The 15,641-nt window shown below is 36.0% G+C and overlaps 1 protein-coding gene across 1 annotated transcript; it reads right to left on the minus strand.

Annotated features, from left to right (window-relative positions):
• Positions 1–1,299: 1,299 nt before the first annotated feature.
• Positions 1,300–4,108, minus strand: LOC120085493 (uncharacterized). Its single transcript, XM_039041496.1, has 3 exons — positions 3,995–4,108; positions 2,819–2,932; positions 1,300–1,515 (listed from the first exon to the last, which is right to left on the minus strand). The coding sequence occupies exons 1-3, from the start codon at positions 4,106–4,108 to the stop codon at positions 1,300–1,302; spliced, it is 444 nt and encodes a 147-aa protein (XP_038897424.1).
• Positions 4,109–15,641: the final 11,533 nt, after the last annotated feature.

Raw genomic sequence — 15,641 nt, forward strand, 5'->3', positions numbered from 1 at the left:
TTTTAAGTTTGCAAATAATAAATAGGTTAAAAATCACTTTTTGTCCTTGAACTTTAATAAATAACAATTTGTAATGAATTTGTCCTTATTGTGAAAAGTATTCTTATGATTTAATGAAATTTCTTATACATGTAGATCGTTAAATTAATCGGAGAAAATCAATTTTTTTTATAAAATATAAAAATTAGGTCATTACATAATAAAATTCAACACTTAATTTTAAAGAGTTTTTTTTTCATAATAGGGACTAAGTTACAATTTTCAAAATATAGATGCTAAGTTGTTATTTATTAATGTTTAGAGATTAAATTGTTATACATTTGAAAGTACAAGGATTAAATCGATACCAACTAAAATTCATAAACTAAATTGTTACTTTATTGAAAGTTTAGGGACCAAACGTTATTTTTAATCTAACTACTAAATATAAACAATAAAAAGAAATATGGATTACAAGTCAAGCTTCAACCCATGGATAAAATACCTTAACCACTATGCGGCGGCATGGAAATCACATTAAGCTCTTAGTCTTGTATTCTTTTGTGATATCCACTTTTATTTTAACCTTCTCAGTGTCCAGTTCAAATTAACAAGATAAAGTAAGTTTCAACAAAGAGAAATAGAAGATGAGGTAATGGTGGAATGCGGTCGCATTAACTAACCATATTATCCTTAATGGTATCTACAAGATTGAATCCCCTAAGAAAATTAGCTCATAAATAAAGAGAAATAGGAACATTTCATCGAATAGAATGAGTTACAATGTGAAATAACAAAAAATAGTAAACATACTACATTGAATAGAATGCAATGAGTTAAAATGGAAAAAATCAATACTCATGTATCGTATCTCATATTTTTAATAATGTGAGATCGTAATATTATTGTTTCTCACGTATATTTTTCACTGACGTATTTTATAAAAAGTAAAGAAAAATTTATAAAAAAACAAAAAAAACAAAACAAAAAAGTCTATAAAATTGCACAATATTAGAAAATTTATAACATAGTTTCATAACAAAATCAAGTATACATCGTGATTGATAATCTATTTTTAATCCTCATACCCTTTAAAATTACAAGTAAAAATATATTACTTTATTGTAAGCAATAAATAAGCAACATTATATATGTAAAGGAAAACAGTGACATTTTTATTTCAAATATCAATTAATAGACTAATGTTGAAATATGGTGAAGAATGAAGAACAAAAAACCATACCCCTAATACAAAAATTCCCATTTTCCATGAAATGGGGAGAAAAATGAAGCATTATGGAAAACATAATAAAATAAAAATCAACAGTTTGTCTTGATATTCTTTTTGAGATTGTCTGCAGTGTCTTTAATGGCTTCTTTGGATTCTTCAGCTTTGCCAACCACTTTCTCTTTGATGTTTTGTGTTGTATCCTTCACTGATCCCCATGCATCTTGAACTGTTTGCTTTGCCTTCCCAGCCAAATCTTGTGCTGTTTCAGATACCTTCCCTGCCACTTCTTTTGTTTTTTGAGTCACCTATAATTTCATTTTCCACTCTCAAACATTTAACCATCATCAAAGTTAAATATATATGTCTATGTTAAAAATAATTTCTATATAGTAACTTCTCTAAATTCAACTCTATCATTTTCATTTCGAAAAAAATGTCCAGATAATAATTTCAATCTTGATTGATAATTATTTAGGCCCCATTTAGTAACCATTTTGTTTTTGAAAATTAAGCCTATGGACTCACTTCTATCTCCAAGATTCTTCTTTGTTATCTACCTTCACTAATGGTATAAAAAACCAAGTAAAAAATTGAGAACTAAAAAAAAGTATCTTTCAAAAAGTTGTTTTTGTTTTTGGAATTTGGCTAAGAATTCGACCATTGGACTTAAGAAAGATGTAAATCATTGTAAGAAATGTAAATGAAATAGGCTTAATTTTTAAAATAAAAACAAAAACCCAAATGGTTATCAAACGGAGTCTTAGGTTTTTGTTTTTTAAAATTATTTTTGTTTTCTCACAATTTCTTACTCATTGTTTTCATATTTTTTATTTAAACATTTTAGAAAACAAAACCAAGTCTCGAAAACTATTTTTTTCTTGTTTGCCAAATTTGGCTTTGATATTGAAAACACTCCTACGATTTAGACAAGAAAAAGTAGAAACCAATAAATGGAAATGGTATTTAAGATTTAATTATAAAAAATAAAAAATAAAAAATAAAATGGTTACTAAATAAGACCTTAGTCTATGTATTCAAAATTTTGCTTCAGTTGGTCCTGTCGTGGAAATTATTACTAAGATTTAATAAAATTTCTTACCTGATACACTGGTTAGAAACCAAACTTGTTTCTAAACTATAAAATCCTTAGTCATTATTATAATTAAATTCGATAATCAATTTTGATACAAATCTTTAGGGTTTATTTTAAATGGTAAAAAGTTGCCTAATAGAATGATTAACCTTTTACATGCTAAAATTCACGGACTATAATTGATTACAAATTCGAAAGGATAAAAAATAAATTATTTCTTTTATTTCGTAACAAAAAAAAGTAATTGACCAATAAAGACACTGAACATATATGTAAAAGCATTAGAAAATCTATTTAAATATAGCAAAATGTCACTGTGTATCAGTGATAGAACGCGATAGACTACAATAGAATCTATCACTTATAGTGATAGATATCGGTAGATTGTGATAAATATTTATCGAAATCTTATATTTTGTTATATTTATAAATAAGTTTCCTTTAGTTTTGTAAAATTTGGAATAAAACGTGATAAATATTATAAAAGTTAGTGTGTGTTATTGAAAATAATTAACCTCGTCGGCGGCAGACACAGCCTTATCTTTGACATCTTCAGCAGCCTTCTCAGTGGCTCTCTTCACAACTTGAGCAGCTCCATCAGCTGCAGCAGCAGCAACCTTTGAACTTTCCTATACATTTCCATTTTCAATCAAATCTATTATAAATTTGTTTCAAGTGCTTAGGGATTCAAACCCTATATACTGATTAAAGTGTGAATTAATATATTTTGACTAGTCAATATTAAATGATTATGGTCAAATAGAGCTTCCAAATATTACTTATATTTGACCATCTTGAAGTTATAACATAAAGTTTATGATGACCTAAAATAATAGTAATATTAATGAAACTAAATTCTAATAATAATAATTAGCATTATGGTTTTTTGGCTCCTCAACCTTGTTGGTAACCTAATTTGTCATAATTACTTGCTCATTTAACTTAACATTTTTGGATTGCGAAGGTCTCATCATAACTGATAGATCTGAATTTGAGAAGAAAAAAATTTGGGTGCAATCTAACCTATATTTATTTTAATTTTGTGCTGTTCTAATATGTCATGTGACAATTTTTTTTTTAAAAAAATCTATTTATTTAAAAAAATTTAGTATAAAGAAAATGAAGCAAATGATTAAGTGTAACTTAGATTGTACCTAATTATTGTCCATTCGAAAATGTGTATGTTACAAAGCAACCACTTAATATTAGAGATATTTTTTTATATTATCTCTCAAGGGTAAACCTACTCTTCTAGTGGCCTTTCCAAATAATTTTTCTTCATGCATGAGTGGTTAAAAAAAAAAAAAACCTATGCAAAGGATAATCAAACTTATAATTAAAAACCACTCTAGCCTTTTCTTTTCCTTACAAAAAAAAAAATATGCAATATATTTTGTTAAATCATCAATTCACCAAAAAAAACTTAAATAATAAAATATTATAAATTTAAATAATATCACCACTTTAATACTCCTCTTCACTTTTGGAACGCGGATTAAATGAATACATGAGTTTGAACACATGACCTACGTCTCTGGTACCATATTAAATCACGGATTAACCAAAACATATGTTAATGAGATACAATAAATTTAATTATATCAACATTTTAACAATTTGAAGCGAGTCCAAAATGTAAAAACAGACAAAAGAAATAAGTAGTTATGTTTGAGAGAGATAAGAAAACTAACATGTTTTGGTCTAACAGAGACAAAAACTTTGGAACTCCATGGGGTACGTACATGAATAGATCTAGCACGATGAAGCTTTGGAAGAGTTGCTGATGGGGCCAAGAAGCTTGCCATTATTCAATCTAATAAACTTTTTTCTTTTTAGTTTTTTCAAATTTTTAAAGTTCTAATCAGATCTCAGGTGATGAATTTGGTTCTAAGGCTTTGAATTATTGAAGCTATTTATAGTACAAAAAAGACATGAAAAAAAGTCATATTGCGAGTGAATGTGTGGAAGCCCATGCCGGATTCTTCTCCATGGCTGTGGTTGAAATCAGGCTTAAGAATAGTTCATGTGGTTTCATTTCGTTGAAACTCATGATATCCATTTAATTTTAATTCAAGTTTATATATGATGATGTCTTTTGATTTGCCAATTTAATTGTTATTGGAGATATATTGACCTAGTATGACTCTTTTTTGTAATTATTACAAAACTTTGTTTGTATGTCACATGAAATTACAAATTCAAAAATATGTATCGTCCTTTCCTTTCCATAGTCTTTGAAGGTATGAAGTTGATGCAAATCCAACGGCACCGAGTTATATGAAATTGATGTGGGCTTAGAATTTGTGCGTACATAATTGATATATACCCATCTAGAGATGTCTTGGGGATGGAGTGGGGCCGAAGATGCCATTTTCCATCCCCGTGAAATTTCCCACGGGGATCGAGTTCTCCACGGGGAATTTTTTCCTATTATTTATTTATTTTTTTTTTTGTAAAAAGTCAATTAATTTAAATCACTTATATGAGCAAATTGTAATTAAATAATTAACCTTATCATTAAATTGGTTATTATGGTTAGTTTTACAAGATAAATTACTCAAATTTTGGTCTAAAAAAGCTAATTAAATTTTTTAGTAAAAAGAAATAAATATAAATCAAATTATTCACATATATAATCTAGATTTAAATATTCAATTTAAACATATTCATTATCTTTCGCAATAAATAATCAAATTAAAAATTTAAAGGGAAATTATTTCAAATGATAAAACTGTTGAAAATATTTACATGATATAGCAAAACAAAGAAAAGACTCAACAGACTCTTGAGAACAAGAAGAACAAAACTAAAAAATAAACGATATACTAGAGGGCAGAATTGAGCGAGGTCTTTCGACCTTTAACTCCATCACCTGACAATTGATGGTTTTAGGCTCAGATTCTTCATCGTCCTCACAAACTAGCTATAGACATGACATGCTATCTTCGAACTCATCCTCAATGTCGACATAGGTTACCTCATTGCTGCACATCTTGGTAGTGTCATAGGATGTGAGTAGCAGGGATTCGTTTCCTCTCTCAATTGAACCAGAAGATTGAGTGACCAAGTCTCTCAAAATATGAAGATCAGTTCCAACCTCTGTCTGAAAACTAAAGCTCTCCCACTGGAGGTTGCGGATCTCCTGCTAAAAAAAAAGATTGTTGTTAGTAAGCTGTCTCATCACATCTTCTAATGACATACTTAAGTTGGTGATGTGAGCTTGCATCGACATGTTGATGTCACAGGGTGTGGATCATAATGGCACTGGTTTTATCCTAAATTTCCATAGCCATAAGACTCCTCTCATCTAGGCATATGGAAATTGTCACCCATATAACTATGATAGCCTTCCACGGAGTAATCTTGTGGCATAGGGCTCCACTGCAAAATTGGGTATGCTTGCTCAAGGTGGCCAATCCTACATGCTTGCACCTATTGTGGTTTACCTGCAATCAATCGACTAACCAAAGAAGTTAACTAAAAAAGTTGACATCGAAGGTCACAAACCTCATCACTAGGTCGAGATACTCCATTTGATTGCCCACATCCTTGTTGATGATATCCTGCCATGCTTAGAACACTGACACAAAAACGAAAAAAATAAAAAATAAAAAGCAAAAGATTCTTTAATTAGAAATTCAACTAACAAAACATAAATGGCTTCCCTAGAAATGACGCCATTTTGTTTGGTATCGAAAATCGATGTCGTTAATTCAACTTCAACTTGAAACAACAAATATTTATAAATCATCGAACTACTCCTATCATTACAAAAAAATGGCAACAGTGGTAAGTATGGGTCGATCCACAGGGAAGCGCGATTTGTTTTGTTAAGTCAAATACCTAACAAGATCGGTAAACGGAGGGTTTTGGTGTGGAAAGAGTACAACAGGTGAAACATAAAAAAATGTAAGCTAGGATAAGGATCTATCTAATTTCTAGAGTAAGTGAGAGAATCCTATGCAACTTCTATCGTGGAATTAAATAATTAAACAAACATCCATTCTAGGCATGCACAACTACTAAATCAATTTGACTTAACTAGTCTCTACAAAGGTGAAAAACTAATTAAAATTGAATGAATTAAGCGTCCTAATTATTAATTAAGATTGTAGAGACATTCCCTGATAAAACTATATGCCCTTAATTCTATCAGGTTTGATAGTGTCCATATAGAATTAAAATTCATATGCATGAAGATTGTGGATTCAATTGTGTAGACTAATTGATTGGACAACCTAATTCAATCAATCAATTTGTTCTTTGAACCTAGGTTGAACATGTATTACTAAGATTCTTGTGTAGTGATGCGTGTTGTTATGCGATGAAATAATGGTAAGGAATGTGATGGTAGAAAATGCGTTGTGCATGCAAGTTTTCTCAGTAAGATCCAAGTGTAAATCCTACTGAGTTGCCTGGTAAGCCCAGGGGTCTAACACAGGAACTAAGGAAACAGTATGCGATGGTAATTTTTTGACTACTTTGCGGTAACAAATAAATCAATGTGTTAGTTGGATTGTTATTTAAAGTATAAAGTCTATGCGGCGGAGTTGAGAAAAGAGTTATAATACGAAAGTTGCGATGAGTATGCGGGGAACGGGTTGAGAAGGGATTTAGCTAATACTTCCTAGGATTGCGTTCATGCTATGTGATCATGCTACATACATATAACAGCAAGTCATCTCTCAATGCAAATGTTACAGCTTTTAGTTTTAGAACGCATGCGATGTATGCGATGATGTCTATAGGACTTACATCTAAGCCTCTATTCTTGTCTATGCGATGATGAATGACACACACATACACAAGACGACCGCATACTACCATAACCTATCTCTAGGGTTCATGCGATGCATGTTGACAAACACAGCTTATCTCTAAGTCTCTATCTCTTGCTTATGCAGATCTAATCTTACTTTCTCAAGTCTAGATTCTAACCTAGCTCTCTTAAGTCTTTGGTTTTTTCTTTAAACTCTCTCTCGAATAGCTCTAAAGGGGTGATGGACGCAACATAAAACAAGATGATCGCACGCAATGAAGATCCCAGGTCATGTAACCCATTCGACAGTTTTAGCTACTCATGCGTATTATAAAGAGAGTGAACATATGTAGAAATACAAGTTCCATTCTATATATGAAATCGAAGTACAGAATGTCAATATGGAATAAAGATAAAGAGCCTGATAGCAATTTCTTGCTTCCCAAGGTTTTTATACTATTCTTCTCTACTCTACTCAAAAGATATTCTTGCTCTTACAAACGTCGACCCTCTCTCTGTTTTCCATGCTCCCTGGCATTCTCTCGAGCTGACCAGGACGATCTTCCAGAATCTTCTCCCTTTTCTCGCTCCCGCCTTCTAAGTATAAGAAAACTAAGAACAAGGCTAACTATCGTCTATATGGTGAACTCTTTAAGCTAGGCGAACTCCTTCAATGAAGGTGGCCTTCGGTATTTATAGAGCTTAAGGGTGAAGAGCTTTTTCTCTCATATGATTGCACTGATGGGATGACATTAATTCTCTGTATGATGTGCTGAATATTTGTCACCGAAAAGTTGAGTGTACTTGCTCCAGTATCGTTAACGGCTTGTCAACTTAATTCGGAGTCAACTGTCATCAGCTTTCTGTCCCATCGTGATTTATTAAGCTTTCACCATGATGCGCCGGCTTTATGCTGCCATTCTTGAGTAGATTTTTGCGAGCACATATGATTGCATAGCCTTGCGGTCGCAATCTCTTAATGTGCTCGGACGTTAATTTCTTCGGATCGTATTTCCGCCTTGCGCCAACGCATTTTTTGCGCCAAATATATAAGTTAGTTGTTTTAATGAGATGGACGCATGCGATCGCAATGTTGTGAACTTAATGATTTTGGACGCAATATTGTATATTTTTACCATCGTAATCCTGCATTGTTTTATAACTTTGCGCTGTAATAACGTGCATTTCTGCCCGTTATCACACCCCCAAATTAAAACAATGCTTGTCCTCAAGCATTAGCTAAAGATTTTCTTTAGCAAGTTGACCGCCTTCTTCTTTCCTCGATTTCTGAAGGTTTCCTTATTCAAATCCTATGCACCAAAATCTCCTTAATTCTTATTCAGGTCTCTTCTTGAAATATTTTTAAAATTTAGGGACCGCAAGTTTAACCTTAAAAAAGACTTTACTAGATTCTAGGCATCGCATGATTTATTTCATATAAAAAAACTTTTTTTTTTTCAACTGGGTATTTTCAAATGATTTTTATCCTTGCGTATTTTAGACATATATTTTTTTCTATGACCTTGCATTGATTCAAGTGCCTAGCCTTCGTTTTGGCTTGTCCCCACGTGTGTCATGCAGACATCCAACTACGAGCAAGGCGCTCTTTCTCAATCTAAACTCATGCCCATTTGGCAGTGGAGTTGCGATCATTTTATTTATGTGTTGATCACGATTCCTACCTTCGTTTTGGCTTGCTCCCACATGTGTCATGTGGACATCCAACTATGAGTAAGATCCGATTTCAACGTTATGAAATGTTTTTTTTTGTTGAACCTAAAAATAGCAACGTTGAAAATGAATACTGTACCCCCAAATTCAAATGCAACAATGTCCTCATTGCTGAAAGATTGAAAGAAGTCATGCAATGCTCTTAGGAAGTTTCGTAAAAAGTCAGTTTGAAAGAAAGTTGGCAGACCACTAACTTCTAGAAATATTTCATGAGATGACTGTCCTCAAATTAAGTTGACTCTAGTATATACGAAAAAATAGAGGCATGCATTTCATCATTGAAATCATAATTGGCAAAAAGAGATAATGCGGTGAATTACTAAATTAATCAATGTTAAATGATTGTGCCAACTAAAGAGGATGCGATGATAAAATTTTCAAAGTTAAAATGTGATGCGATAGTGCATAATTTGGAATAAAAAAGTCAAGGAAAGATATAATCCCTAAATTTGCTCTATCGCCCGCATTATTTGTGAACGCAACCTGGTTTGCGGTGAACTGCTCGCTTTGATTGCGGTGACGGAATAAAGTAGTTGCGTCTTTCATGTTGCTCCTCTGCAATCGTTCACCACGATTGTTGCAAAGAAAACATCGAGAGGGTCAAATAAAAAACAAAGGTAATTTTTTTTTTTGTAGAAAAATGTAACAGATAGCGAAATGATAGTACTGTAAGAAGATAGAGATAAGTTCATGAATTGGAGATTTCAACAGATACTTCACAAAACTTGTGCCTCTGATGAATTTGAATCGCATGATTGTACAGGGACCGCCTACTTTTTTTTCAGTCAAAGTTCCTCAAGTGCACGGACGCGACCTTGCGATGCCAGTCTTTTCCGCGATATATTTTCACTCTTTGCCCGTTGACTTTGAATACGTTGGTCTCGTCTTCATTGGATAAATCGATCGCGCCATGCGAGAATACCTCTCTGACTATGAAGGGTCTGGACCAACGTGACTTTAATTTCCCAGGGAAGACTCGTAGCCGCGAATTAATTAGTAAGACCTTTTGCTTGACTTGGAGATTCTTTTCACATACTTGTTTGTCATGCCAGCGCTTTGCGCGCTCTTTGTAGATCTTTGCATTCTCGTATTCATAAGTTCTCCATTCCTCCAGCTCGACAAATTGAAGTTTCCTTGCTTCCCGTGCGGCCTTTAAGTCAAAGTTTAGCTTTTTCACTGCCCACAGTTTTTTATGCTCCAGCTCGAGTGGTAAATGACATGCCTTTCCAAACACCAACGCATACGGGAACATGCCTATAGGTGTCTTATAGGCGGTCCTGTATGCCTACAACGCATCGTCCTGCTTTGTTGCCTAATCTTTTCGTGAAGGCTTCACCACCTTCTCTAATATCAGCTTGATTTCCCAGTTGGACACTTCAGCTTGACTATTTGTCTGTGGATGGTATGCGGTGGCCACTTTATGGAGGATTTTATATTTGATTAAAAAAGTGGGAGCCTTCATCACTTATTATGGCACGTGGAATGCCAAACGAGTGAAGATATTTTTCTTCAGGAACTTGGAGGCTGCTGCTGAATCGCTTGTGGCACACGCTACTGCTTCTACCCATTTGGAAACGTAGTCGACGGTTAACAAAATGTATTTGTGAGCATTCGATGGTGGAAATAGTCCCATGAAGTCTATGCCTCAGACGTCGAACAATTCCAGTTCTAAAATGATTTTCATGGACATCGCATGCTTCCATGAAATATTTCCTGTGCATTGGCACCGGTCACATTTCATCGCCTAGTCTTTTGCGTTCGTAAATAATGTTGGCCAATAATTCCCACTTTGTAATACTTTCGCTGCTGTGCGCTGGCCTCCAAAGTGTCCTCCGTATGGCGAGTCATGGCATTTTGATAATATGCATTGGTGAGCAACATTTGGTACACACAGACGTAAAATCTAATCTGACCCCCTTTTATAAAGATTTGGCTCATCCCAATAATATGATCTACATTCATGTTTGAGCCGCCTCTTTTGGGCATTTGTATAGTCTTCAGGAAATCGTTTGCAAACCAGAAAATTGACCACGTCCTCGTACCATGGTAATTCTTCAATCTTAAATAGCTGCTCGTCTGGGAAAGTTTCGTTCACCTCTGGCTGGTTGCGTTCAACTTCTAGATTTTCTAATCTGGATAAATGATCCGCAACCTAGTTCTCTGTCCCTTTGCAATCAATAATTTCCATGTTGAATTCCTGGAGGAGGAGAACCCATCTAATCAATCTCGACTTTGCATCTTTCTTCGTCATCAAATATTTTATCACCGAGTGGTCAGTGTTAATGATTACTTTAGTTCCTAGAAAATAAGCTCTAAATTTTTCCAACGCAAATATCACTGCAAGCAGTTTTTTTTCTGTGGTCATGTAATTTGTTTCAGCAGGGTTCAAGGTTTTATTCGCATATGCGATGGGATGTAGCATTTTTTTCTTCTTCTGCGCCAGCAAGCTCCCATCGCATAACCGCTTGCATCGCACATTAGTTCAAAGGGCTGTGTCTAGTTTGGTGCGATCAACACAGGTGCGGTTGTTAATGCGTTCTTCAAAATCCTGAATGCGTTGAGGCATTGGTCATCAAAATCAAACTTTCTGTCTGTCTCCAGCAATGCACTCAGTGGTCATGCAATCTTTGAAAAGTCTTTGACAAATTGCCTATAAAAGCTAACATGCCCCAAGAAGCTCCTGACAGCCTTCACATTCGCTGGAGGTGGAAGCTTTTCAATTGCCTCAATCTTTGCCTTGTCCACCTCTAGCCCATCCTTGGAGACCTTGTGCCCAAGCACAATGTCTTCCTTCACCATGAAGTGGCATTTCTCCCAATTAAGCACGAGGTTCATCTCTTCACATCTTTTCAATATCTTTTCTAGGTTGTTGAGACAGACTTCGTATGTTTTCCTATACACAGAGAAGTCGTCCATGAAAATTTCTATAGAGTCTTCAAGATGTTCAAAAAAGATGGCCATCATACACATTTGAAAAGTGCTCGGCGTATTGCAGAGGCCGAACGACATGCGTCGAAACGCAAATATTCCATATGGGTAGGTGAATGTGGTTTTGTCTTGATGTTTAGAAGCAATCATGATCTAGTTATAGCCGCCATATCCATCCAGGAAGCAGTAGAAATCATTTCCAGCTAGGCGATCTAACATCTGGTCGATAAAAGGCAAAGGGAAATGATCCTTCTTTGTTGCCGCATTTAGTTTGTGGTAGTCCATGCAAATCCGCCATCTCGTGATGGTCCTCATTGGTATCAGTTTGTTATTTGCATTGGGGACTACCATCATCCCTCCTTTCTTTGGCACACATTGCACGGGGCTAACCCACGTGCTGTCTGCTATTGGATAGATGATTCCCATGTCTAACCACTTGATTATCTCCTTCTTTATGGCCTTCTTCATCGTAGGGTTGAGTATGCGCTGATGTTCGATCGATCCTTTGTGATTCTCTTCGACACGAATCCTATGTATGCAGTATGCAGGGCTGATTCCTCTAATGTCTGTGAGCGTTCAGCCAATTGCTTTTACATACTTTCTTAGGATGCTTAACAACACATTTTCTTAGTCTTCATTAAGTGCAGAGGAAATGATTACAGGTAGCTTTTCATTCTGCCCCAGAAATGCATACTTCAGGTGGTTTGGAAAGGTCTTCAGCTCTATTATTGGTGGTTGTTCCAAGGATGGTTTTGTATTTTTTCTTTCCTCATTCACTATCGGCTTATCTTCATTGGATGCGATCATCTCATCTTCTTTGGTTATTTTTTCTGTGATCGTATTGCATGCTACTATGGATGCGGTTGTATCCTCATCTTCATTTTCATCTTCGGACTTTTCTTCTTCATTCAAACTTGGTTCATCGTCGGATTCATTGAGGTCTTCTTCATCAGGATATTTCATGGCTTGGATAATGTCAAACCTGAGCTTCTGTCCATTCACGCTCAGTGTGTCTCTCCTTTGCACACATCAATATAGGCGCGACCTGTGGATAAAAATGGTCGCCCCAGGATGGTGGGTACATCCTTGTCTGCTTCATAGTCCAGGATGATAAAGTTTGCCGGTAATATAAATTTGTCGATTGTAACTAGAACATCCTTCACCTTCCCTTCTGGATGCACAAGGGATCGATCAGCTAATTGGAGAGACCGTCGTGGGCACCAGTTGTCCCACATTTAGCTGCTTGAAAATTGACAAGGGCATCAAGTTGATGTTGGCCCCGAGATTGCAAAGCGCTTGACCGATATATAACCCTCTAATAGAGCAAGGTATAGTGAAACTTCCAGGGTTGCGCATTTTCGGTGGGATTATAGATTTTGAACTTTGTGTCAAAGCCACCGTTGCGAACTTACCTATACTTCTCTTCGTCGTCACCATATCCTTCAGAAACTTTGCATACTTGGGCATCTGTTCAATCACTTCAGTGAATGAAATGTTAATATGCAACTGTTTTAGTATATCCATGAAGCGTTGATACTGTACCTCATCATTTTTCTTCTTTTTGAGTCTCTAGAGGAATGGTGGTAGCTGTATTCTCACGGTCCTCTATTCTTTCGGCTCTGAGGTGGACACAATCTCTAGTTCTATCGCCTCATTTTCTTCTGTTTCTTCTCGAGTCAACGCAATCTTCGGCTCAATCGCAATTGGAGCAGACCAGCTATGCTCCTTTTTCTCTTCCGCCACAGTTCTTCCGCTCTGCAACGTCAGAACTTGACATTGCACTTTTTTTATACCCCCTGGGTTGCGTGGGAGTTCCGTTGAACTCGGTAGTGCCCCTTGCGGTTAATTCTTGAGTTCGCCTGCAATTTGTCCTATCTGAATTTCCAGGTTGTGGATAGACGTCACTTGATTTTTGATGACATACAGAAATGCATGTCATCTTAGGCTTTTTACTTAGAATTATGAAGGTTGTTAGGCAGAAATTGCGTCGATCATGATAGAAATTCACTAGAAAAAGAGTTTGCGTCGATCAGTTTGATGAATCTTAGCTAACCGGTTACTTTGCGTTAATTATGCGTTCAATGTTCTATTTTTTTAGCTAATGCAGGAAATGAATGCAAACGCAGAAACCGAACCACCGCATTGGGAGAAGCACTCCATCGCAAAGGAAAACGTATCGACCAACACATGGATGTTGCGGTAATCACCCGTATGCGTCCATCGCAGTGGAGTTGCACTCGTCAGGCGATTGTGGTCATCATGTAGAGTTGCAGTATTAAGCGAATACGACCATTGAATGATTGCGGCTACGCGACAACGCAAACTAATGGGATCAACATAAGGTAGGTGGAATGAACGCATCAATGCATCTACCTCGAGAAAATCCAAAAGATGATGTTGACATTTCACCTACCACGAGGTTGGTGGCAGAGGTTCAGAAAAGGACAAACGCGCCGAACGTCAGACTCAGAGCAGTCCAATTAATGCTGTCGGTGATCCAAGCTCTATAAATAGAAGCCGACGAGCTGAAATCCAAGGTTTTCGTTTGAGATTTGCCTAGGGCAGATCCTTGCGATCCAGACAAACGCGTGAGAATATGGCTGAGTGTTCTTCTCCTCCTTCATCCATTTCGAGTGACGACCGGAGCTAGATCTCGAGAGAGTCAGCTCCTCCACTCATCCATGGCACCACCGGAAACCTTGATGCACATCCACTGGAAGCAAAGTTTTGCTTCCAGTCGGTTATTTCTTTTCCTTTCTTTTCCTATATTGTATTGTATCACATTTTGAATTAAGGAACTAATAGAATTTGTTTTCAATGCATTTCTCTATTCCTTCGACTCCATCTCCATCTTCTTTGCTTAGCATCTTTTCTTTCATTGCAACACTTAGTGAGAGTGCTTGGATATTGCATACTTCGTAATGTGGATTAGGGATATGAAACATGTATCAACCTACCGAGAGGTATCCGTTGCGTGAGTGTGTGAGTAACCTTATTTGCTTAGTATGAAGCTGCAGCAACGCCTGTCTATAGGCTAATGCATTGCTTGTCTATGAGTAAAGTCAGCAACAACCAACTGCCCGAGAGGGTAAGTGGTTGGTCGCATTAAGCAATGCATGCATTGTTCACTAGAGATAGGAGTAATCTTGTGTCAACCAAGTTCATGTGTCTGTCTTGTTTTATGTTGTGCCCAACACCCCTTTAGAGCTACTCGAGAGAGAGTCTAAAGAAAGCACCTAATGACTCGAGAGAGCTAGGTTAGAATCTAGACTCGAGAGAGCATGATTAGATCGGCATAAGCAAGAGATAGGGACTTAGACATAAGCTCTGTTTGTCAACACTACATCGCATACACCCTAGGAATAGGTATGATATTATGTGGTACATATTTGTGTGAATGTCATTTTGTCATCGCATAAATAGGAATAGAGGCTTATGTGTAGGCCCTGTAGACTTAGCGCATATATCGCATGCGTTCTAGTAATAGAAGCCGTAGCATTCGCACCGAGAGGTGGTTTACTATTGTATGTGTGTTGCATGATCGCATTGGCTTGCATTGACTAGGGTTGCCCTTGCGGTCACTTTTAAGTATTGCAATAAAATCATCTCCGCATTTTATCTATTTTTCCATACATTTATTTCATGTCAAGGTTTGTCGTATCTTTACCTTTCATGCATATTTTCATTGCATTGTCTGTTAGATAAGAGTAGGAGTAGGATTAACGTAGCAACATCCCCTCCATTCTTTTATTCAAACCACCGCATGCACGTCACTGCAAACACATAGCTACAAGTCCCTGTGTTCGATCTCAGATTACCTGAGAAAACTTGCATTCATGTTATACTTGGCGTGAGTGCAAGAAAACTTGTGGCAGGATGCATGGTCATCGCATACATTTGTTGGTGCATTTTCATTCCAA

The sequence above is a fragment of the Benincasa hispida genome, chromosome 9 (assembly GCF_027475165.1).
Source record: "Benincasa hispida cultivar pf3 chromosome 9, pf3_genome.v1.1, whole genome shotgun sequence".
In the NCBI taxonomy this organism is placed as follows: domain Eukaryota; kingdom Viridiplantae; phylum Streptophyta; class Magnoliopsida; order Cucurbitales; family Cucurbitaceae; genus Benincasa; species Benincasa hispida.